This window comes from Hyla sarda, chromosome 9 (genome assembly GCF_029499605.1).
Source record: "Hyla sarda isolate aHylSar1 chromosome 9, aHylSar1.hap1, whole genome shotgun sequence".
Classification (NCBI taxonomy): domain Eukaryota; kingdom Metazoa; phylum Chordata; class Amphibia; order Anura; family Hylidae; genus Hyla; species Hyla sarda.
This window is the reverse complement of record NC_079197.1, coordinates 7,038,607-7,062,145: the sequence shown is the minus strand read 5'-3', so window position 1 is coordinate 7,062,145 and position 23,539 is coordinate 7,038,607. Positions and strand designations below refer to the sequence as shown.

The 23,539-nt window shown below is 44.6% G+C and overlaps 1 protein-coding gene across 1 annotated transcript in view; it reads right to left on the bottom strand.

The window, feature by feature from the left end:
* Nucleotides 1–8,180: 8,180 nt before the first annotated feature.
* The window catches only part of CCDC180 (coiled-coil domain containing 180), a 60,545-nt gene continuing 45,186 nt past the window's right edge, over nucleotides 8,181–23,539 (bottom strand). Inside the window, exons 25-37 of the mRNA XM_056538862.1 lie at nucleotides 23,305–23,391; nucleotides 23,026–23,213; nucleotides 22,001–22,071; nucleotides 21,389–21,506; nucleotides 14,085–14,159; nucleotides 13,824–13,890; nucleotides 13,480–13,624; nucleotides 13,224–13,384; nucleotides 12,242–12,379; nucleotides 11,807–11,918; nucleotides 10,977–11,082; nucleotides 10,676–10,805; nucleotides 8,181–8,407 (exon numbers count right to left, since the gene is read on the bottom strand). Coding sequence (XP_056394837.1) covers nucleotides 8,270–8,407; nucleotides 10,676–10,805; nucleotides 10,977–11,082; nucleotides 11,807–11,918; nucleotides 12,242–12,379; nucleotides 13,224–13,384; nucleotides 13,480–13,624; nucleotides 13,824–13,890; nucleotides 14,085–14,159; nucleotides 21,389–21,506; nucleotides 22,001–22,071; nucleotides 23,026–23,213; nucleotides 23,305–23,391 — 1,536 coding nt within the window. The 3' untranslated portion in view covers nucleotides 8,181–8,269. The remainder of the gene's footprint in view (nucleotides 8,408–10,675; nucleotides 10,806–10,976; nucleotides 11,083–11,806; nucleotides 11,919–12,241; nucleotides 12,380–13,223; nucleotides 13,385–13,479; nucleotides 13,625–13,823; nucleotides 13,891–14,084; nucleotides 14,160–21,388; nucleotides 21,507–22,000; nucleotides 22,072–23,025; nucleotides 23,214–23,304; nucleotides 23,392–23,539) is intronic.

The window sequence follows — 23,539 nt, the reverse complement described above, 5'->3', positions numbered from 1 at the left end:
AGTTGTAGTTTTGCATGTTGGGAGTTGTAGTTTTGCAACAGCTGGAGGCACCCTGCTTGGGAAACACTGTCATAGAGAATTGTCTAGACTGGATACAATTGTAGCAAACCTTTAGATGTATTGGATTTCTACAAACTGTCTTGTTGTCCCTAAATGGAATATATATACAATAATCCACCATGTGATGTCATCCGCCAGATGGCGAGAGCGTACAATGATGATGTCAGCGCTGGATTATATACACCAGAGTGAGGATGAGGAGGACGCACAGGGTCATACGGACCGAGAAGATAACCGTCTGCCGCGTGGTCACCTGACCTGGAAGATACAGAATGGGGAAAATAATAATAATACTTAAAAAGCACCGACATATACCGCAGCACTGTACAATTCTGAGGGACTAAGTATAGAGGAAGAGAAAGACAAATGAATCTAATGTAACCCCAAGAAAGCGGGAGGGCTGCCAGAAGTATTAATAGTGCCACACACCGAGACAGAAATGTCAGGTTAAAGGGGTACTCCGGTGGAAAATATATATATATATATATATATATTTTTTTTAGGTCTTTATAAGTCAAATGGTGCCAGAAAGTTAAACAGATTTGTAAATTACTTCTAAAAAAAAAAAAATCTTTACCCTTCCAGTACCTATTAGCAGCTGTATGCTACAGAAGAAATTCTTTGCTTTTTGAATTGCTTTTTTTGTCTTGTCCACAGAGCTCTCTGCTGACACCTGATGTCCGTGTCAGGAACTGTCCAGAGCAGCATAGGTTTGCTATGGGGATTTTCTCCTGCTCTGGACAGTTCCTGATACGGACATCAGGTGTCAGCAGAGAGCACTGTGGACAAGACAAAAAAAGAAATTCACAAAGAAAAGAATTTCCTCTGTAGCATACAGCTGCTAAAAAGTACTGGAAGGGTAAAGATTTTTTAATAGAAGAAATTTACAAATCTGTTTAACTTTCTGGCACCAGTTCATTGAAAAAAAAAAAAAAAAATGTTTTCAACTGGAGTACCCCTTTAAGGTGAGTCAGGAAGGTTACACCGAATAACACATCTCTAATTATAACCCGATATAATAGGGAAGATACCAAACCAAGTGTTACAGTATGAAGTCAGAATATATTACTGTCCTATTTGGTAATCTCTGAACTACATTGGTGTCTTATGAGAAATAATATGCATTAAAGGCAGTATTATAGTAGTTACCATATATTCTTGTATATAGGGGGCAGTATTATAGTAGTTATATTCTTGTATATAGGGACAGTATTATAGTAGTTATATTCTTGTATATAGGAGCAGTATTATAGTAGTTATATTCTTGTATATAGGAGCAGTATTATAGTAGTTATATTCTTGTATATAGGAGCAGTATTATAGTAGTTACCATATATTCTTGTATATAGGAGCAGTATTATAGTAGTTATATTCTTGTATATAGGAGCAGTATTATAGTAGTTATATTCTTGTATATAGGAGGCAGTATTATAGTAGTTACCATATATTCTTGTATATAGGAGGCAGTATTATAGTAGTTATATTCTTGTATATAGGAGCAGTATTATAGTAGGTATAGTCTTGTATATAGGAGGCAGTATTATAGTAGTTATATTCTTGTATATAGGAGGCAGTATTATAGTAGTTACCATATATTCTTGTATATAGGAGCAGTATTATAGTAGTTACCGTATATTCTTGTATATAGGAGCAGTTTTATAGTAGTTATATTCTTGTATATAGGAGCAGTATTATAGTAGTTATATTCTTGTATATAGGAGGCAGTATTATAGTAGTTATATTCTTGTATATAGGAGCAGTATTATAGTAGGTATATTCTTGTATATAGGAGGCAGTATTATAGTAGTTATATTCTTGTATATAGGAGGCAGTATTATAGTAGTTATATTCTTGTATATAGGGGCAGTATTATAGTAGTTATATTCTTGTATATAGGAGGTAGTATTATAGTAGTTATATTCTTGTATATAGGAGCAGTATTATAGTAGTTATATTCTTGTATATAGGAGCAGTATTATAGTAGTTACCGTATATTCTTGTATATAGGAGCAGTATTATAGTAGTTATATTCTTGTATATAGGAGGTAGTATTATAGTAGTTATATTCTTGTATATAGGAGCAGTATTATAGTAGTTATATTCTTGTATATAGGAGCAGTATTATAGTAGTTATATTCATGTATATAGGAGCAGTATTATAGTAATTATATTCTTGTATATAGGGGGCAGTATTATAGTAGTTATATTCTTGTATATAGGAGGCAGTACTATAGTAGTTACCATATATTCTTGTATATAGGAGGCAGTATTATAGTAGTTATATTCTTGTATATAGGAGGCAGTACTATAGTAGTTACCATATATTCTTGTATATAGGAGCAGTATTATAGTAGTTATATTCTTGTATATAGGAGCAGTATTATAGTAGGTATATTCTTGTATATAGGAGGCAGTATTATAGTAGTTACCATATATTCTTGTATATAGGAGCAGTATTATAGTAGTTACCGTATATTCTTGTATATAGGAGCAGTATTATAGTAGTTATATTCTTGTATATAGGAGGCAGTATTATAGTAGTTACCATATATTCTTGTATATAGGAGCAGTATTATAGTAGTTATATTCTTGTATATAGGAGGTAGTATTATAGTAGTTATATTCTTGTATATAGGAGCAGTATTATAGTAGTTATATTCTTGTATATAGGAGCAGTATTATAGTAGTTATATTCATGTATATAGGAGGCAGTATTATAGTAGTTATATTCTTGTATATAGGAGGCAGTATTATAGTAGTTATATTCTTGTATATAGGAGCAGTATTATAGTAGTTATATTCTTGTATATAGGGGGCAGTATTATAGTAGTTATATTCATCTACATTGGGGCAGTATTATAGTAGTTATATTCTTGTATATAGGAGCAGTATTATAGTAGTTATATTCTTGTATATAGGAGGCAGTATTATAGTAGTTATATTCTTGTATATAGGAGCAGTATTATAGTAGTTATATTCTTGTATATAGGAAGCAGTATTATAGTAGTTATATTCTTGTATATAGGAGGCAGTATTATAGTAGTTATATTCTTGTATATAGGAGCAGTATTATAGTAGTTATATTCTTGTATATAGGGGGCAGTATTATAGTAGTTATATTCATCTACATTGGGGCAGTATTATAGTAGTTATATTCTTGTATATAGGAGCAGTATTATAGTAGTTATATTCCTGTATATAGGGGCAGTATTATAGTAGTTATATTCTTGTATATAGGAGCAGTATTATAGTAGTTCTATTCTTGTATATAGGAGCAGTATTATAGTAGTTATATTCTTGTATATAGGAGGCAGTATTATAGTAGTTATATTCTATAGTTATAAGGCTGTCCAGGCATGCTGGGAGTTGTAGTTTTGCAACAGCTGGAGGCGCCCTAGTTAGGAAACACTGTACTTTATCACATCTACATCTCACTTCTCTTGGCACCTACAGTCATGTCCGTAAATGTTGGCACCCCTGAAATTTTTCTAGAAAATGAAGTATTTCTCACAGGAAAGGATTGCAGTAACACATGATTTGCTATACACATGTTTATTCCCTTTGTGTGTATTGGAACTAAACCAAAAAAAAGGGAGGAAAAAAAGCTAATTGGACATACACACACAGACACACAATGCAAAGACTAAGTGAACTTCTCTCCTATTTATCTGCTTTCAGGTGTGATTTTTATATTGCCCACACCTGTTACAGTAACCCCCCAAACTTCGATGGTCCCGACATATGATGAAATCGACATACGATGCTTTTTTATGTCGGGGCCATCGCATTAAGTGCTATACGACAGCGCCAAATGCTTAAGCTGCTGCCGGATAGCAGCTTAATGTTCCCCGTGTGGTGCGGTAAGTATTACTTACCCCTCCACGATGCTCCGGGGTGCCCTCCGGGTCCAGCGCTGGTCTTCCGGTGTCTTCTCGGCCCTCTCCGATGACGTCAATACGCTGCTGCGCACGTCATCCAATAGGAATGGCGTACGCAGCGGTGTAATGACGTCGCTACGCAGGCCCAGTAAGGCCTTGCGGAAGACAGAAGAGGACCGGAGAAGACAGAAGAGGACCGGAGAAGACAGAAGAGGACCGGAGAAGACAGAAGAGGACCGGAGAAGACAGAAGAGGACCGGAGAAGACAGCAGAGGATCGGAGAAGACAGAAGAGGACCGGAGAAGACAAAAGAGGACCGGAGAAGACAGAAGAGGACCGGAGAAGACAGAAGAGGTTCGGAGAAGACAGAAGAGGACCGGAGAAGACAGAAGAGGACCGGAGAAGACAGAAGAGGACCGGAGAAGACAGAAGAGGACCGGAGAAGACAGAAGAGGACCGGAGAAGACAGAAGAGGACCGGAGAAGACAGAAGAGGACCGGAGAAGACAGAAGAGGACCGGAGAAGACAGAAGAGGACCGGAGAAGACAGAAGAGGACCGGAGAAGACAGAAGAGGACCGGAGAAGACAGAAGAGGACCGGAGAAGACAGAAGAGGATTGGAGAAGACAGAAGAGGATTGGAGAAGACAGAAGAGGACCGGAGAAGACAGCGGAGGACCGGAGAAGACCAGGAGAGCCCAGTGGAGGCCCGGGATCACCATCGGGAGCAGCAGGGACACCATCTCGAGCGGCGGGGACAGGTGAGTACAGCTTCCTATACTTTACATTCCACGAATCCCTCAACATACGATGGATTCGACAAACGATGGCTCGTTTGGAACGAATTACCATCGTATGTTGAGGGACCACTGTACTTGCCCCAGGTGAGTATAAAGGAGCATCACATGCTTGAAACAATCTTATTTATCCACAATTTTGAAAAGGTGCCAATAATTTTGTCCAGCCCATTTTTGGAGACTTTGATGGACATTTATCAACGGGTTTAGTCAGGTTTTCTTTACTATAATTGTCGCAAAATTGTCGCAACTGCGACTACGTGTGTTTTCGTGCGACAATTTGCATGAAGAACAAGAAAAGCAAGAAAATTCAAACTTGCTTACGTAGTAAATTTTTCAAAATGGATTTTCTTTAGTCGGGTATTTATCAACTGCGACAGTTGCAACTGCGCAAAAAAAAGTCGCAACAAAAGTCGCAACAAGGTTAAAAAATTGACTAAAATTTACTCCAGCTCCAAACATGGAGCAGAAAAAGCTACTACCAAAGTAAAAAAGGAAAAATTGCTTACGTGAAAGAAAATTATCAACAGGCTGAAAGCAGTTGATAAATAAGTCACACATAAGCAAAAAAAAAAGGAAAAAATTACTAAAAAAAAAGATACATAAGCAAATATTGATAAATGTCCCTCATTATGTCCAATTTGCTTTTTTTCCTCCTTTTTTTGGTTTAGTTCCAAAACACACAAAGGGAATAAACATGTGTATAGCAAAACGTGTTACTGCAATCCTTTCCTGTGAGGAATACTTCATTTTATAGAAAAATTTCAGGGGCGCCAACATTTACGGCCATGACTGTATATACCTGTGCAGCTCTTACTATAATATTTATTATATATATATATATATATATATATATATATATACATACATATATTACTTACCGGATAACAGAAGCAGAACAGCAGAGATGATGCACAGAAAACCTCCCATGTTCTTGGCATCAGAGTTACAAAAGTTTAGTTAATATAAGTCTGAGGCGTGTGGGCAAAGTTGGACAGGAAGTCTTGTCGTTTCCATTTCACCAGTAGGCAGGAAGTCCACCTGTTTTTGAGATAGAGAACAAACACCCCCCTCCACCTAATTCTAAAGCTACATTCTGAATCTCAACCATGATGTGAAAACTACACAGAGGATCCATTATTGGAGGGAAAAAAAATCATGACCAGGAGGCGAGGGAGCCCCAAACCAGCCAAATCCAATACCCGATGGAACAAATTTACATTGGTTGGAATTTATTATTTTAACATATACATAATGACAATAAAAGGGAATTCCGGTATCAGAAAATGTTATTTAAAGGGGTAATCAGGTGGAAAACAATTGTTTTTTTTTTTTTTTTTAATTAACTGGTGCGAGAAAGTTAAACAGATCTGTAAATTACTTCTATTTAAAAATCTTAATCCTTCCAGTACTTATCAGCTGCTGTATGCTCCACAGGAAGTTGTGTAGTTCTTTCTAGTCAGACCACAGTGCTCTCTGCTGACACCTCTGTCCATGTCAGGAACTGTACAGAGCAGAAGAGGTTTGCTATAGGGATCTGCTCCTACTCTGAACAGTTCCTGACATGGACAGAGGTGTCCGCAGAGAGCACTGTGGTCAGACAGAAAAGTCAACTTCAGCAGCTGATAAGTACTGGTAAGATTAAGATTTTTTAATAGAAGTAGTTTACAAATCTGTTTAACTTTCTGGAGCCAGTTGATATGAAAAAATAAAAATAAAATAGTTTTTCACTGGAGTACCTCTTTAACATACACATAATAACAGACATTACAGGGTTATTCCGGTATCAGAACATTGTATTTAAGTAAAACTATCACCTCAAGACATGAAACTTACTATTGCAGATTGTAAATGTTTTTTGCATGATTACTCCCTGACAAGAAGTTGTGTAGTCCTCTTATTGCCATAATGGTGTTGTCTCAGCAGCTCCTGGTTTCTCCCTCCTGACAGGAAGTTATGTAGTTTTTCCATTGCCAATGTAGTGTTGTCTCCAGCTCTCCCCTCTTTCCTTACAGTAAGTTGTGTAGTCCTTTCATTGTCAGTGTGATGTTGTATAGCTCCCGCCTTCTCCCTGTCTACCGAGACAATGCATCATCCTTTGCTGTGTCAGGAGATGTGGCTGGATCTTGTCTCTGAGCTCTAGCCCCGCCCCCTCCATCATAAATCACTATCTCCCTGCTATATACACACATATATATATATATATATATATATATATATATATATATATATATATATAGAAATATAATTATTGGGATATTTAGGGAAGAATGAGGTGTGGTTACAGCATGCTGTTTTCTTCTAAGCAATGCCACAGGCAGAGGAGCAGACAGAGAATGATTGCAGCAGCAGCAACTGTGGACTGTTTTGTTGAGTAGAGCAATGTTTTGCAGCAGCTCTGGAAACTGGCAGGAGTGCTCTGGGAGGGAAATAGGCAGGGTGGGAAAGCAATGCATTATGGGGATTGTAGTTCTGAGACACTGCTCAACCAGGAAGTACAGGACTAAGACTAGTAAAACAAAATAATTTTTGGTGGTTTCACAGCTGGGGCAGACAGGTAAATAATACTATATGCTTAAAGGGTACTCCGCCCCTAGACATCTTATCCTCTATCCAAAGGCTGCAGCACCTCAGACATCCATTGCACGGAGTGAACTTCGCTCCATGCCGGATGACTGGCGATGCGGAGCAGGGGTTTGTGACGTCACAGTCAAGCCCCACTCGTCTTGTGACGTCATGGCCACGCCCCCTCAATGCAAGTCTATGTGAGGGGGCGTGATGGCCGTGACGCCCCCTCCCATAGACTTGCATTGAGGGGGCGTGGCTGTGACATCACAAGCATCCGGCACTGCACCCGACGCTCTAAACAAACGCCGGGTGCAGCAGAGAGATTTGCAGGGGTCCCCAGCAAATTTTTGCTTTATCCCTTTAAGTACCCCTTTTAACACTAATCCTTTCCCTGTCTATGATCAGCATTTATCATTATGTATACCACTTTAAACATATACATGTACATCTGTGGAAGGTAAGCCATTAATGCTATGTTCACCTTCACAACTCATGTTTATATATATATATATATATAATATTTGTGGTGAGGCTAAGGCTAAAACAGAGGGTGAACGGATGGACCTAGCTGACCGTGAATACTGATAGCCTACTTAAAGAAGGCTGAAGATGTGCCCAAACCATCGTCGAGGGTAAAAGCTATAAGGAGGCATACCCTAGTAGAGGATTAAATGAAAAATAAGGGAGGGAAGAAGGGTGGGACACGAAAAAAGTCCCGAGAGGTAGCAGAGGCTGGCTGACAGCTTTTAAGCCGAGCTTCTGCTCCTCCCACAAATGCAGGCTGACTTAATCAGCCATGCCAACATATATATATATATATATATATATATATATATATATATAAATTGTAAAGAAATACACAGCCAGAATTTACTTTAGATAAATTAAAGTTATATTTAGAATTCATGCACAATGGGCTGATCCATTACAATGTGCCTGTATGATTTACAGATAAACGTCTGTCAGGGTCAGTTTGGTGAATAAAGTTCTTTTATCTTAAGGACAGATTGGCGCCACCATTCCTCCCAGCGCTGCGCTGTCACATGTTGCGCCGTCCTCTCCTCTTCTATGCTGGTCAAGGCCAATTCTGCGTCTTGAAGAAATTTCTAAAAAAAATAAAAATGTTATAAACATTGTCCATGTTATAGGATACGTTTCTTTTTACTACAGTACACAGTGTGAAAGTTTGTAAAGTCTGAAAGCAAAGTATACAAGAGAAAGAAGCTGCAAAGGTCAACCTAAGGGCTTGGTTCACATTACATGAAGACACAGCAAATGCAGTGACTATGCTCTAAGGCTTTAATATAAACCTATTACAGACTCTGCCCAGGGTGCCCACTAATGATACAGGAGAGGTGGCATGAGGTGTTCATGTGAGGTCATGTAACCTTATTGTCCATGAATTCTTGCAGTATGAGCATCTGCCGATATCTGTAGCTTTGAGGGAATGCACATACACTCATACAGTGCAGCCATGGCTTCCAGGGCATGCACAGGGACACATACAGTGCAGTCATGGCTTCCAGGGCATGCACAGGGACACATACAGTGCAGTCATGGCTTCCAGGGCATGCACAGGGACACATACAGTGCAGTCCTGGCTTCCAGGGCATGCACAGGGACTCATACAGTGCAGTCATGGCTTCCAGGGCATGCACAGGGACACATACAGTGCAGTCATGGCTTCCAGGGCATGCACAGGGACACATACAGTGCAGTCATGGCTTCCAGGGCATGCACAGGGACACATACAGGGCAGTCATGGCTTCCAGGGCATGCACAGGGACACATACAGTGCAGTCATGGCTTCCAGGGCATGCACAGGGACACATACAGTGCAGTCATGGCTTCCAGGGCATGCACAGGGACACATACAGTGCAGTCATGGTTTCCAGGGCATGCACAGGGACTCATACAGTGCCGTCATGGTTTCCAGGGCATGCACAGGGACACATACAGTGCCGTCATGGTTTCCAGGGCATGCACAGGGACACATACAGTGCCGTCATGGCTTCCAGGGCATGCACAGGGACACATACAGTGCAGTCATGGTTTCCAGGGCATGCACAGGGACACATACAGTGCCGTCATGGTTTCCAGGGCATGCACAGGGACTCATACAGTGCAGTCATGGCTTCCAGGGCATGCACAGGGACACATACAGTGCAGTCATGGTTTCCAGGGCATGCACAGGGACACATACAGTGCAGTCATGGTTTCCAGGGCATGCACAGGGACACATACAGTGCCGTCATGGTTTCCAGGGCATGCACAGGGACTCATACAGTGCAGTCATGGCTTCCAGGGCATGTATAGGGACACATACAGTGCAGTCATGGTTTCCAGGGCATGCACATACACTCATACAGTGCAGTGAAATCCGATACTAATAGAAGCCAGTGAGCCCGGCACTGCTGCCCGAAACCAGCCCACGCTGGGATGGTAGATACTAGCAAAGTAACCTGAGGGACTTCACGGGGGTTCACTCCGGATAGAATAAGCAATGGCACAAAGTTCAAGAGAAGAAATGGATGCACTCATCCGAAGTGTTTGCTGGCAGGAATCTTTATTCACATGCATTAAAATTGTACAGCGGGTAGATGCAGTGGAGCAGCCTCACAGTGACAGACTGTTTCCTGCGCTCCAAGTGCACTTCTTCGGGCTGCCGATCGGTAGCCCGAGGAACTCATACAGTGCAGTCATGGCTTCCAGGGCATGCACAGGGACACATACAGTGAAGTCATGGCTTCCAGGGCATGCACAGGGACACATACAGTGCAGTCATGGCTTCCAGGGCATGCACAGGGACACATACAGTGCAGTCATGGCTTCCAGGGCATGCACAGGGACACATACAGTGCCGTCATGGCTTCCAGGGCATGCACAGAGACACATACAGGCCAGTCATGGCTTCCAGGGCATGCACAGGGACACATACAGGGCAGTCATGGCTTCCAGGGCATGCATAGGGACACATACAGTGCAGTCATGGCTTCCAGGGCATGCACAGGGACACATACAGTGCAGTCATGGCTTCCAGGGCATGCACTGGGACACATACAGGCCAGTCATGGCTTCCAGGGCATGCACAGGGACACATACAGTGCAGTCATGGCTTCCAGGGCATGCACAGGGACACATACAGGGCAATCATGGCTTCCAGGGCATGCAGAGATGTTATGGCTTCAGTCATAGGGCTTCACATGGGCACTATACCACGATATGTGATGCATTAATATCAGTAGGTATCATAGATTTATATTTGCATTTATGTTGCAGTCCCAAAAATCCCTTTACATTTTTCAACTAGGGAATTGTTTGATACACGTAGCTGATGATTCTTCTATAGCACTTCATTATGAAACAAACATTACCATGTAAGCAGTATCCCGAGCTTCCACTGTGGACATGTGACTTAAGGTGGTCTTAGCGGTGGTCACTGATGCAGTTGTTGAGTTCTCTCTAATCTTTATGGTGTCCTTGAGAGAGATACCAGGCCAGACCCTGCAGGACAATAAAGATGGAGCTTTGTAATTGTAATTTTAATTCACCATAAGATCCCAAAGTCTCATACAATGTATTCATCATTCCTCTTGGGCTGAACAGATATGTTATGCTAAGAGGCTCAGAGATAATCGATTACTGGAGACGTGTGCCCCCGTATATCAGTGTTACCTGTGGCCGCGCTCTATCACAGGCTGGTACTCTGTGTTCTCTAATGGATGGCCAGCTTGCTTGCGTCTGATCAATGTAGAAAGCTTCTCCTTTGGGACCTCGGTCTCTGCAAATGTCATTATGGTCAAATTATCACTACCGCGTAATATATTTGTATTTGTCTATGGCTCATCTATTTGGAGTTTACTAGGGGTACTCCGCCCCTGGAAATGTTATCCTCTATCCAAAGGATAAGATGTCTGATCGCTGAAGTTCCAGCAGCCGGACCCCCACGATCAGACATCTTATCCCCTATCTTTTGGATCTCCAGCCCGGAACCCTGGTGCTCTAAAAATTTATGTTCAGAACAACGGCTTCGGGAAGCAGTGGTCATGACGTCACGTTCCCTCCATTCAAGTATATAGGAGGGGGCGCAAAGGCTGTGGTCAGACGTCTTATCCCCTATCCTTTGGATAGCGGATAAGATGTCTAGGGGCGGAGTACCCCTTTAACAAAAGATCTAGTTGACAGCAGCCACCAGGACACTGTTTCTATTTAGTCCTTATTCACGGATGAGCCTCATCTATACAAAGACTCTCACAATAGCCAGAGACCCAGAGATTTAGGGACCTATTGGATATGCTGAGTCTGTAGATCGGCGCTCGTGTACAGAGCGTATTACAAGGCGTGCTGGGAGGGACGACGAATGATCATTAGATCACTTGTGCACCCTTTTTGTTGCAGCCTGACATATACAAGTCTAGCCTAATGACGGGCTGGAGAAAATAAATCAAGATAAATGGCAAATAAGATGAAGTTTGGGCAATGTTCTCTGCTTCACAACCACTTACTGGCTGGTAACACGTCATCCACAGTAAGTGCTTCGTCCAATTCCAGCAGCATGTGCTCCGTCAGGGAGGCCAGAGATGTGACGAAACGCTGAATACTCTCCTCAACACATTCCTATGAATGATAACATGGTATATTAGATAATAATAGGACAATTTTAATAAGTTAGAATCGGTGGGGTGTCATACGGTTGTAAACACCACTTGGTGATAAAAAAATATATATGTTAAAGTAAATTAAACTTTTAATACAGGTGAAATATAGAAAATCTATGCAAAAAAATAACAAAAAAACTCACAAGTTAATTTAACAGCTATGAGACACAAGCAAGAAATAAAACCCATAAAAGATGACAAATCTCTTCAGAACATCTGAACACAAGGGCCACAATTGTTAGGATCCTTATGGCTGTATTCTCACTTTACAGCTTCTCTTACTTTTAGGCGCTGGGCATTCTGATCAATCCCCTCTCTCTCTTCGCTCTGTCTCCTCTCTTCTTGTTGGCAGATCTGCTCTAAGATGGGCGCGTTCTCAGGATGTCCCAAGCTTGGTCTCAGCAGATTCTTCAATTCTTCCTGAAAGACGAGATATGACTAACAGTTCACATCATACAGTATGAATGACAATAGTGTCCTGTAAAATAAATAATGTGAAAGTAACAATTGTCATTTCTCTCCCTGCACAAAGCAGAAAGGGGAACAGATATCATGTCCTGTGTTACTGTCCTGTATACCAAGTGTCACCCCCTGTACCCCAAGTGTCACCCCCTGTACCCCAAGTGTCATCATCCTGTACCCCGTGTCATCATCCTGTACCCCGTGTCATCATCCTGTACCCCAAGTGTCATCATCCTGTACCCCAAGTGTTATTATCCTGTACCCCAAGTGTTATCATCCTGTACCCCAAGTGTCATCCTCCTGTACCCCAAGTGTTATCATCCTGTACCCCCAAGTGTCATCATCTTGTACCCCAAGAGTCATCATCCTGTACCCTAAGAGTTATTATCCTGTACCCCAAGAGTCAACATCCTGTACCCCAAGTGTCATCATCCTGTACCCCAAGTGTCATCATCCTGTACCCCGAGTGTCATCATCCTGTACCCCAAGTGTCATCATCCTGTACCCCAAGTGTCATCATCCTGTACCCCAAGTGTTATCATCCTGTACCCCGAGTGTCATCATCCTGTACCCCGAGTGTTATCATCCTGTACCCCGAGTGTCATCATCCTGTACCCCGAGTGTTATCATCCTGTACCCACGAGTGTTATTATCCTGTACCCCAAGTGTTATCATCCTGTACCCCAAGTGTCATTATCCTGTACCCCAAGTGTTATCATCCTGTACCCCAAGTGTTATCATCCTGTACCCCGAGTGTTAGCGTGTCATTATCCTGCACTATAATTTAGCTGCTGATGACCACCTTAGTTTGGTTCCACTTGTTAATCTTGTTCATGAAGAGCTGCCGGACGCTGTCAGTAGAGTTTTGCATGAAGCTGAAGTTCTCTTCCCTCAGGCTCCTTATTTTTAGTGGAGGAACGTGACTCATCAACATTTCAAGCTGTTGGAGCTGCTCCCTGAGCTCTGGAATTACAGGTGGAATTATATTTATTATTTTCTATAGTCTTTTCTCATACCCTTGGGAGACAATTTTACTTGTTGCACAATAAGAACATTACCCAGTATACAGTTATTGTGATACTTCAGGGCTTGTTTCTCATAGGACTGAAGCTTAAGGACCAAAGTGTCAGCACAGTCTTCAAATGTTTCCTGCAGTAAGTCTGGTCGGGCGATGGGACGACGCTCCTTCTTCTTATAGAATTCCTGCAACACATGAATTGTATCAGCCACATAAGAGACAGAACCCTGGGGTGAGGTACAGCACCATTGAAGAATCTGGTCCTTTTGGTCCTTGAACCCATATACACAGACTGCCATGCAAAACTGGTATTTCCACAAGCTTGGCAATATCTGCAGTAAGAACGGATTCAATAGGACACACACAGCCGCTCCCTGACATTACCTCAGCCAAATACAGCAAGTAATCATTGCTCTCCCACAGAATAGAAGTCAGGATGCCCTTAAAGTTACTGCATAAAAAAGAAAGAAATAATCAGCACAATAAATATATATTTAGCATTTAAGGCAACATTCTCATACATTGTCTATATAATTGTCCTATATTTGGCTTATATTTGAGATAGAAAGTTACAATTGCCCATAGGCTACGGAACAGGGACATAGATCTAAAGGACGTGGTAACATAAGATTTTGCAGATCTTACTCAGATTCCTCTTTCCTTTCTCCAAAAATCTGGTATTTCTTGTCAAACCTTGTGGGCTTCACCAGTTTACGAAGACTATGAAAGGGAGAAGAAAGGGAAAAATATTGAATTAAGATTAGTTTAGATTAGAGGCAAACAATGGACTTGTCTGTTAAGTGCAAGCAACACATTCTGGGGTTGAACAAAACTATTAAAGGGGTACTCTGGTAGAAAACAATTTTTTTTTTAAATCAACTGGTGTCAAAAAGTTAAAAAGATTTGTAAATTACTTCTATTTAAAAATATTAATCCTTCCAGTACTTATCAGCTGCTGTATGCTCCAGAAGAAGTTCTTTTCTTTTTAAATGTATTTCCAGTCTGACCACAGTGCTCTCTGCTGACACCTCTGTCCATGTCAGGAACTGTCCAGAGCAGGAGAGGTTTGCTACGGGGATTTGCTCCTACTCTGGACAGTTCCTCACATGGACAGAGGTGTCAAGAGGGGCACACTGTGTTAAGACAGAAAATAAATTCAAAAAGAAAAGAACTTCCTATGGAGCATAGAGCAGCTGATAAGTACTGGAAGGATTACAATTTTCAAATAGAAGTCATTTACAAATTGGTTTAACTTTCTGGCACCAGTTGATTTAAATAAGGAGATTTTTGTTTACTTACCGTAAAATCTCTTTCTCGAAGGATCCATTGGGGGACACAGACCGTGGGTGTATGCTTCTGTCTCTAGGAGGTGTGACACTATGGTAATAAATAGTCAGCTCCTCCCAGCAGGATATACCCGCCTTCAGGCCCTGAGGTAATCAGTTTAAGTTCCAGAGCAATAGGAGAGGACCAACAGGTCAAAGAAAACCCAAACTGTCCGAGGACCAGAAGAGAAAAACATAAATGAACACACCCTCGGACAGAGAACCAAAGGAAACCCCCCAAAAAAGGGCAGGAGCTGTGTCCCCCAATGGATCCTTCGAGAAAGAGATTTTACGGTAAGTAAACAAAAATCTCCTTTTTTCTATCCGCTCCATTGGGGGACACAGACCGTGGGACGTACCAAAGCCGTCCCTTGGGTGGGCAGATAAGTAATCAGACGTTCCACTGCCTCCTGCAACACTTACGGCCCAGACTAGCATCAGCCGATGCGAAGGTATGAACTCGGAAGAACCTCGAGAAAGTGTGAAAAGACGACCAGGTAGCCGCCTTGCAAATCTGCGAGGCTGAGGTTCTAATCTGGAGAGCCCAGGATGCCCCAACAGAACGGGTAGAATGAGCCACAACCCTGAAAGGAGGAATCTTCCCCTTACAGCTATAGGCTTCCGAAATGGCGGACCGAATCCACCGAGAAATGGTGGCCTTGGAATCAGGTTGTCCCTTGTGATGACCTTCCGTAAGGACGAAAAAGGAATCACACTGACGAAACGCAGAAGTGATGGAGAGATAAGACCGAACAGCCCGAACTACATCCAGCTTGTGTAGTAAGTGCTCCCTAGGATGAGAAGGAGCAGGACAAAAAGACGGGAGGACAATGTCCTCATTGAGATGAAAGGCCGAAACCACCTTAGGCAAAAAGGAAGGATCTGGCCGGAAAACAACCTTGTCCTGGTGGATCACCAGAAACGGAGAACGGCAGGAGAGAGCTGCCAATTCAGACACCCTCCGGATGGAGGTGAAAGCAACAAGAAAGGAGGCGGAGAGACACCTCTCTAAGGGGCTCAAAGGGTTCACCCTGGAGGGCACTCAGAACCAGATTCAAGTCCCAAGGGGGAGAGGGTGACCGATAAGGAGGAACAGCATGCGCCACTCCTTGAAGGAAGGTCCGGACATGAGAATTAGAAGCCAGAGGCCGCTGGAAAAGAATAGCAAGGGCCGAAACCTGACCTTTAAGGGAACTGAGAGACAACCCCAGTTCCAAACCCGACTGCAAAAAGGAGAGAAGACGGGGAACCGAGAAGGTTACAGGGGATAAGTCCTGAGCTTCACACCAACGAAAATAAGACCGCCAAGTACGGTGGTAAATTCTTGCGGAGGAGGGCTTACGAGCCCTGAGCATGGTGTGAATGACTTGGGAAGAGAACCCGCGAGCCCTTAAAACCGCGGTCTCAACCGCCACGCCGTCAAATGCAGCGACTGTAAATTGGGGTGGCAAGGAGGACCCTGAGAGAGCAGGTCCGGACGGAGTGGAAGGCGCAGTGGAGCGTTGTCCAGGAGCCTGACTATGTCGGCGTACCACGACCTTCGGGGCCAATCTGGAGCTACCAGAATGGCGGGGACGCCCTCTGTTTTGAGCTTCCTCAGAGCCCTGGGAAGGAGCGGAAGGGGAGGGAACAGATAGGGTAGGGCAACCCCGCCCTAGGAAACACTAGGGCGCCACGACAGAGCCTGAGGATCCCGGAACTTGCTTTCCGCCCAGAGGAGAATCCTGGTCACCTCGGCCATGGCTGCAGAGCAGCGAGTGCCGCCTTGTCGATTTATGTACGCCACGGCCGTGGCGTTGTCCAACTGGACGCGGACAGGACGGGACTGAAGCCGGGACTCCCAATGAAGAAGACAAAGAAGAATCGTCCGTAATTCCAATATGTTCATCGGAAGAAGGGTCTCCCGAGGAGACCAATCCCTGACACGCCGCCCCAGCTCGACAGGCTGGCATCCGTTGTAACTACCTGCCAGTGAAGGGGAAGAAATTAGTGCCCTGCCAGTGAAGGGAAAGAAATGACCGCCCTTGGAGAAGAAGGGGGCGGAGCCACCAGAGCAGAGACTGACAGACCCAGCGAGGGAGAACAATCTGACGATTGAGGGACAGAGGAGACCTGTCCCATCGAGAGAAAATTGCCAGTTGAAGGGGGCGGTAGAGAAACTGGGCAAGGGGTACGGCCTCCATAGTTGCCGCCATCTGACCCAGAACTTCCATACAAGTGCGGATGGGGACTGACCTGGGTCCGAAAGGAGCGGACCCCGAAAGAAGCGCCAGACGTTTGTCCGGCGGGAGGCAAATTCGGCAGAGGTCGTGTCGAGTCCCAATAAGGTTATAGACTGGGTAGGACAGAGGACTGACTTGTCCCGATTGGCCATCCACCCGAAGCGATCCAGAGTGTGGAGAGTGACGTCCACATTCTCTAGAGTCTGGGCTCTGGTTGGAGCCTTGATGAGAAGGTCGTCCAGGTAGGGTATCACCGAGCCTCCCCTCGACCGTAACAGGCCATTCACTGGCGCAAGGATCCTGGTAGATACCCGAGGAGCTGAGGCCAGACCGAAGGGGAGGGCTACGAAATGAAAATGCCCCTCAGGAACCGCAAAGCGGAGGTACCGATGATGGCCTGGAAATATTGGCACATGGAGGTAGGTATCCTTGTTGTCCACCGATGAAAGAAACTCCCCTTGTTCCAGGGATGCCACCACCGAAAGGAGAGATTTCATTCGGAAGTGACGGAAGAGAACACCACTCCGACAGGGCCATGCCCATGTCGAGGCGAAGATGGGAAGAAGAGCCAGCTGCTTCAGAGGCAAACTTCGCTAAGGATTCTACCTTCTTGTCCGTGGAATCCTTAAAGGCAGCGGCATCTGCCAGTGGCAGTGTAGTCGCCTTAGAGATCCGGGAGATTGGTGGATCCACAGAGGGAGGGAAAACCACCTAGGTGACAAAGGCCTTGTCAAATGGATAACGTTCTTGAATCGTCTTGATTCACGGGAACCTCTTGTCTGGATGTTTCCATGCAGATTCCAGAATGTCGTCAAAGTCAGCGTGAGAGCTGAACCTTTGAGGTGCTGGCTTAGTACGACGAAAGGATACTCCTGGAGTGACATTCGAAGATCCTGGGTCCTCTAAGTGAAAGGTGTCTCTTATGGCGGTCACCAATGAGTACACCGTTTCAACTGAATCCGAGCGGTCCTCTGAGTCAGATGCCGGCTCGGAAGCCTTGTCCGTCAATTCACCAGGAGAATGTAAACGAGTAGAGGCAGTCCTGGAGGGGGACGACCCTGACCGGGTACGCGGCTCTGGAGTGGCAGAGCGGCGACTCCGAAAACGTCCTCTGGAGGAGCGACGTTTGTGCCCAAATGACAGGGGGGGCGGGACCCACGAGGGGAACGCCCACGTCTATCTGAAGACTCAATGGAAGAGTCAAACAAGGCACCCCTAGTATGCTTGTGAGAGCGTGAAGTATGTGGAGACGAGGAGCAGGCCCTCTCAGAGGCCCTGTGCAGGGTTGACCCCTTCAAGGCGGACACCACTTCCCGGGAGGCCTCAGCCACCGAACGGGAGACTTGGCTCAAGTCAGCCATATACATGGTCAGGGAAGAAACCCAGGCTGGTGGAGAGGCTGAATCCACCGGAACCGAAAGGGCACCAGGGGGTACTAGGGGGTCTGGGAGAGCAGTGGAGCAGGCAGGGCAAGTGGGCTCAGCAGAGCCAGGCATCTTGGTATTACAGTGCCTACAGGCAAAATAAGTCACTGATGTTCCAGGATACTGTTTAGAGGGAGGAACAGCTCCGGGTACTGACATAATGAGAAAAAAGACAGGGACTTTCTCACCCTAGTCTGTGACCCTAGGCAGCTGCAGAGAGGGGAGCTCGGCTCCATGCAGATAGAGTGTCAGCCAATAGGGAGAGAGGGGCGTGCCTGAAGCAGAGGCACTAACTAATTAGGCCCCTCCTAACTGAAATTCACGCCCACGGCGCTGATTGGAGGCTACTTCGCGCCTCTGAAGAGCTCCGACCGCGCTGTGGGCGGAGCTATGAACTGCTGAGAAGAAGCAGTAATGGCGCCCGCTCCTTGTCCCGAGCGCACATGTCAGCCACATATGTGCTCAGGGGAACAGAGCGGGCGGCCTGTACGCCGGCAGAGACTGCCGGAGAAAATGAAAGTAAGCCAGCGCTGACAGCGCCCGGCCTGTACCAGTGCCGCGGCTGTCAGCCGCATATAAGGCGCTGCATGAAAAGTGAAAATGAGCCGCCGCTGAGAGCGTCCGTCCCGAACCAGCGCCGCGGCTGTCAGCCGCATATAAGGCGCTGCATGAAAAGTGAAAATGAGCCGCCGCTGAGAGCGTCCGGCCCGAACCAGCGCTGCGGCTGTCAGACGCATATAAGGCGCTGGCGGAGAAGAGAGAGTAAGCCGGCACTGAGAGAGCCCGGCCCGTACCAGCGCCGCGGCTGACAGCCGCATATAAGGCGCTGCACACACACACACATACAGTGAAAAGCACACACACATACAGTGAAGTGCCCCATAACATGACATGCCCCATGAAATGCCACTGCTCCACATGCCACCTGAAATGCCACTGCTCCCCAGAATAAAAATCCAGCCCCTGTATAAGTCAGTCCCATAACCTGAAAGGTGGGCCAAAAACAGGGGGTCTCCAGAGGTTGCAAGTCCGTACCCAAGGAGAAAAGGGGGGAAAGTACTTACCTCAGTCAGAAGAACTTACTTAATGGAGTCTTCAGTGAAGTATTCAGTCAGCTTTAGTTACCTGCATCACGCATGGCTGCTATGCTCGAGCGAGGCGAGCAGGGAAATAGGGGACCCGGACCCATGAGGTACCAACCCAGGCGCTGACCGTTGGCGAGGGGGGGGTTAACAGCGCATATACGCAATGTCTGTGCCCCCTCACTCGCAATGGGGAAACAGGGAACCGGAGTCCCTGAGTCCCCATGAAAACATAAAAGAAAAAGGAATAAAAAACTAACACGTCCCTATACTAGGAAAACAAAAAATCAGAAGACCTGGTCCGGAGAAATCCAGACCATGTCCACCTCCTTCAGACACTAAGCTTAAACTGATTACCTCAGGGCCTGAAGGTGGGTATTTCCCGCTGGGAAGAGCTGACTTTTTTTTATTACCATAGTGTCACACCTCCTAGAGACAGCAGCATACACCCACTGTCTGTGTCCCCCAATGGAGCCGATAGAGAAAAAATAGTTTTCCACTGGAGTACCCCTTTAACCCCTTAACGACATAGGACGTAAATGTACGTCCTGGTGCCCTAGTACTTAATGCACCAGGTCATACATTTATGTCTTATACAAGACCGCGAGCACTGTAGCGGTGCTCGTGTCATGCGCGGCCGGTCCCAGCAGCTATCAGCAGCCAGGGATCCACCGGTAATGGTGCACATCAGCGATTGCGCTGATGTGTGCCATTAACCCCTCAGATGCCCTTGATAAATACAGATCACAGCACATAATGTGGATGATCGGATCGCCCGCAGCGCTGCCGCGGGGATCAGATCGTCCATAATGGCGGACGGAGGTCCCCTCACCTGCCTCCGTCCGTCTCCAGGGGTCTTCTGCTCTGGTCTGACATCGAGCAGACCAGAGCAGAAGATTGCTGATAGCACTGAACAGTATTAGCAATCAAGTGATTGCTATAAATAGTCCCCTATGGGGACTATTAAAGTGTACAAAATGTCTGGAGGGCCACAGTTTGAAACCACTGTTCTATGACAAAGGCTGTCCGGGCATGCTGGAAGTTGTAGTTTTGCAACATCTGGACGACTATAGTTTGAAAGTTCACATCAAGTGCCCTGCATAAGTATTCACCCCCTTGTACTTTTCCACATTTTGTCATGGTATAACCACAAAGTAAGATTTATCTATGCAACAGATTTAACACTAAATATGAAACCTACATAAAAACGACAAGTAATCAGCACAGCACATTAATCTATAAATATATATATATATATATATATATATATATATATATATATATACATACACACAGTATATATAACAACAAAAACGTGGTCTCAAATGGCCGGAGGTGCTCAACCCCAAATGCAGTTTCACAATTGTGCATTTATACTGGGGGAGCAGATCCTGCCCTTGTAATCCGTTGCTAGGGGCGATCCCCAGCATAAAATGTATATAATGGAGGATGCCTGCAGCGGACTACAAGTGCCACAATAGAATCCTACACCAGATAAACGGTGTGGATGTGTAACAATTAGAATATTACAGGAATTTAGGTGCACTACTGTGGTAGATGTAGACAATGACATTGGCTAACCCTCAACACCGATGTTAAAATTGAGTCATTAGCCAGTATATCCTTATATGAAAGACATACCAGAGCCTGCACACCAACACAAAGGTTTTTCAAGTGGCACAGGACCTAACGCTAATCCTACCTGTGCGTGATAAGCAAAACCAGGGGCCAGTGGCAATTACGGCACATATACACATAGGACACATTAAAAAAACGTATGGTGGAGGAACATTACAATTAATCACATCTAAGTAAATATAAACACACTTGTACCTAATGCACCCTGTCTAGGAGCGGTTTGACTGCTCTGTCGTATATGACTGTATAGAACAATACCTGGGAGACGTAAACTTGATTGGGACATTTTCTCCCTCAGTCGAGCCGGCTTTCTTTTTATTTCCACTGTTGGGTCTTAATGGAGGATATGGTGCTACTGGCAGGTTCTGATGGGACACTGCAACAACCAAGCATTGATAGCACTGAGACACAATACAGTAATGGAGGAGGCAGCAGGATATTAAAGGGGTACTCCGCCGCCGCCACGCTCCCTCCCATAGACATGAATGGAGGTGGTGTGGTGTAACATCACGAGGGGGCGTGGCCATGACGTCACGATCACGGCCTCAGGCTCCTGGAGCATCGGAGTACCCCTTTAAGTCACCTTTGTTTTGCTCTCTTAGATTCAGGTTCTATTTTGTATGACAACTAAAAGGAATTTCTCAGAATTTTCTTTAGACATTTCCTATCGTCTAGTATTCCAAAGAAACTGTTCTAGAAATGTTTGTCTAAAACTGTGTTTTGTTTTTTTTAAACGTGCCAATGAGAATAGTATAAAGTGCATGCGGTAAATAACATGAGGCTCTGTCAGTGTTTTTTTGCTTGCTGTAGCGGTGTATATCCCACAGGCAGCTTTATACAGGTAATACAGTCTACCTGAAAATTCTTTACCTGCTGCAGGGGCCTGTGGCGGGCTCCTTCCTTCATGCTCTTGATGTGCCTCTTCAGATATTCTTTGGGTCCTAGGGGAAAAACAACAATACTAAAAATGATTTCTTTACTTACATAGCACAGACACACTCATGGCACTCTACAGAGCTTGTCACTTCTCACTTAACTCTGTCCCTATTGGGACTCACTATTTAAATTCCAAATTTACCCATCAACAATACAAGTATGTGTACCGCTCACACGCACCAGTCCACCTGTGCAAGGACGCGCCGGTCCCGCCCCCGGCTTAGTAAACGAACATGAAAAAGAGATGTGTCCAGCACCAAAGGCTTGCAGGTAAAATCAAGGCTTGCTTTATTAAAACTTCAGACAACAGTCACATACAGAGAAAATGTCTGACGCGTTTCGCACCTCGGTGCGAAACGCGTCAGACATTTTCTCTGTATGTGACTGTTGTTCGAAGATTTAATAAAGCAAGCCTTGATTTTACCTGCAAGCCTTTGGTGCTGGACATATCTCTTTTTCAAATGTACTTATCGGTATGTTTTACAGAGTGTGGAAAGAAACTCATGTGAACAAGGAGAGAACATACAAACTCCTTGCAGATGTTGTCTTTGGTTGGATTGGAACCTAGGACCCCAAGAAGGCAACAGTACTAACCACTAACCACCCCCTATTCATCTCTTCTGCCTTTGCTTAGAAATGAAAAAGTTAAAGAGGAACTCCAGTACAGATCATCTTATTCCCTACCCACAAATGTCTGACCCCCCCGAGATTTCCTGCCTGGCACCCCGACTCTCTCCATGTACGGATTACTATCAACCAAAGCATGAAGCCGTGGCCCCTCCATGTATCTCTATGGGAGAGCCGGAGATACAGCCTTCGTGGATAAGGGATAAGATGTCCTGTACAGGGGTTCCCCTTTAAGGGTTTATTTCAAGCAGAGACATGACCCTTTTGTTAAAGGAGGCAAAGAGTACCATCCTACCATGTTCAGGGTGATTGCACTTATTTTGCAGACTCACTTCATAATGTTCTTTATGACGCCCACTGCCGCATCATCTAGAGCCAGTTTTCCGATCCTGCTTGGATTTTGCAGGCTGTCAGGGGTCCCAAATGTGACTTTCCCTTCTTGTCTTGCTGTGGAATCTGCACGAGACGCTGTGGCAATAGGACCTTGCAGGGGGGATTCTTGTAGAATGGAGCTGGAGTCCTGCAGATAGTAAGAATATAGTTTAGGAAGGACTATAATATGTGGAGATAAACCATAATGTAATAGATTATCTATAACTGGGATCACTCACTAGGAGACATGACAGATAAAGGCTTCTCTTGGTTACTTCTTCCATCACGTTCTTCATAAATACATACAGATCTTCACTGGTTACTACCTATAATAAACACAAACACATGGTATCAGTTTTACAGTAGACTTAATGGGGTACTCCCCTGGAAAACATTTTTTTTTTTTTTTAAATCAACTGGTGCCAGAAAGATTTGTAAATTACTTCTATTTAAAAAAAATCTCAATCCTTCTAG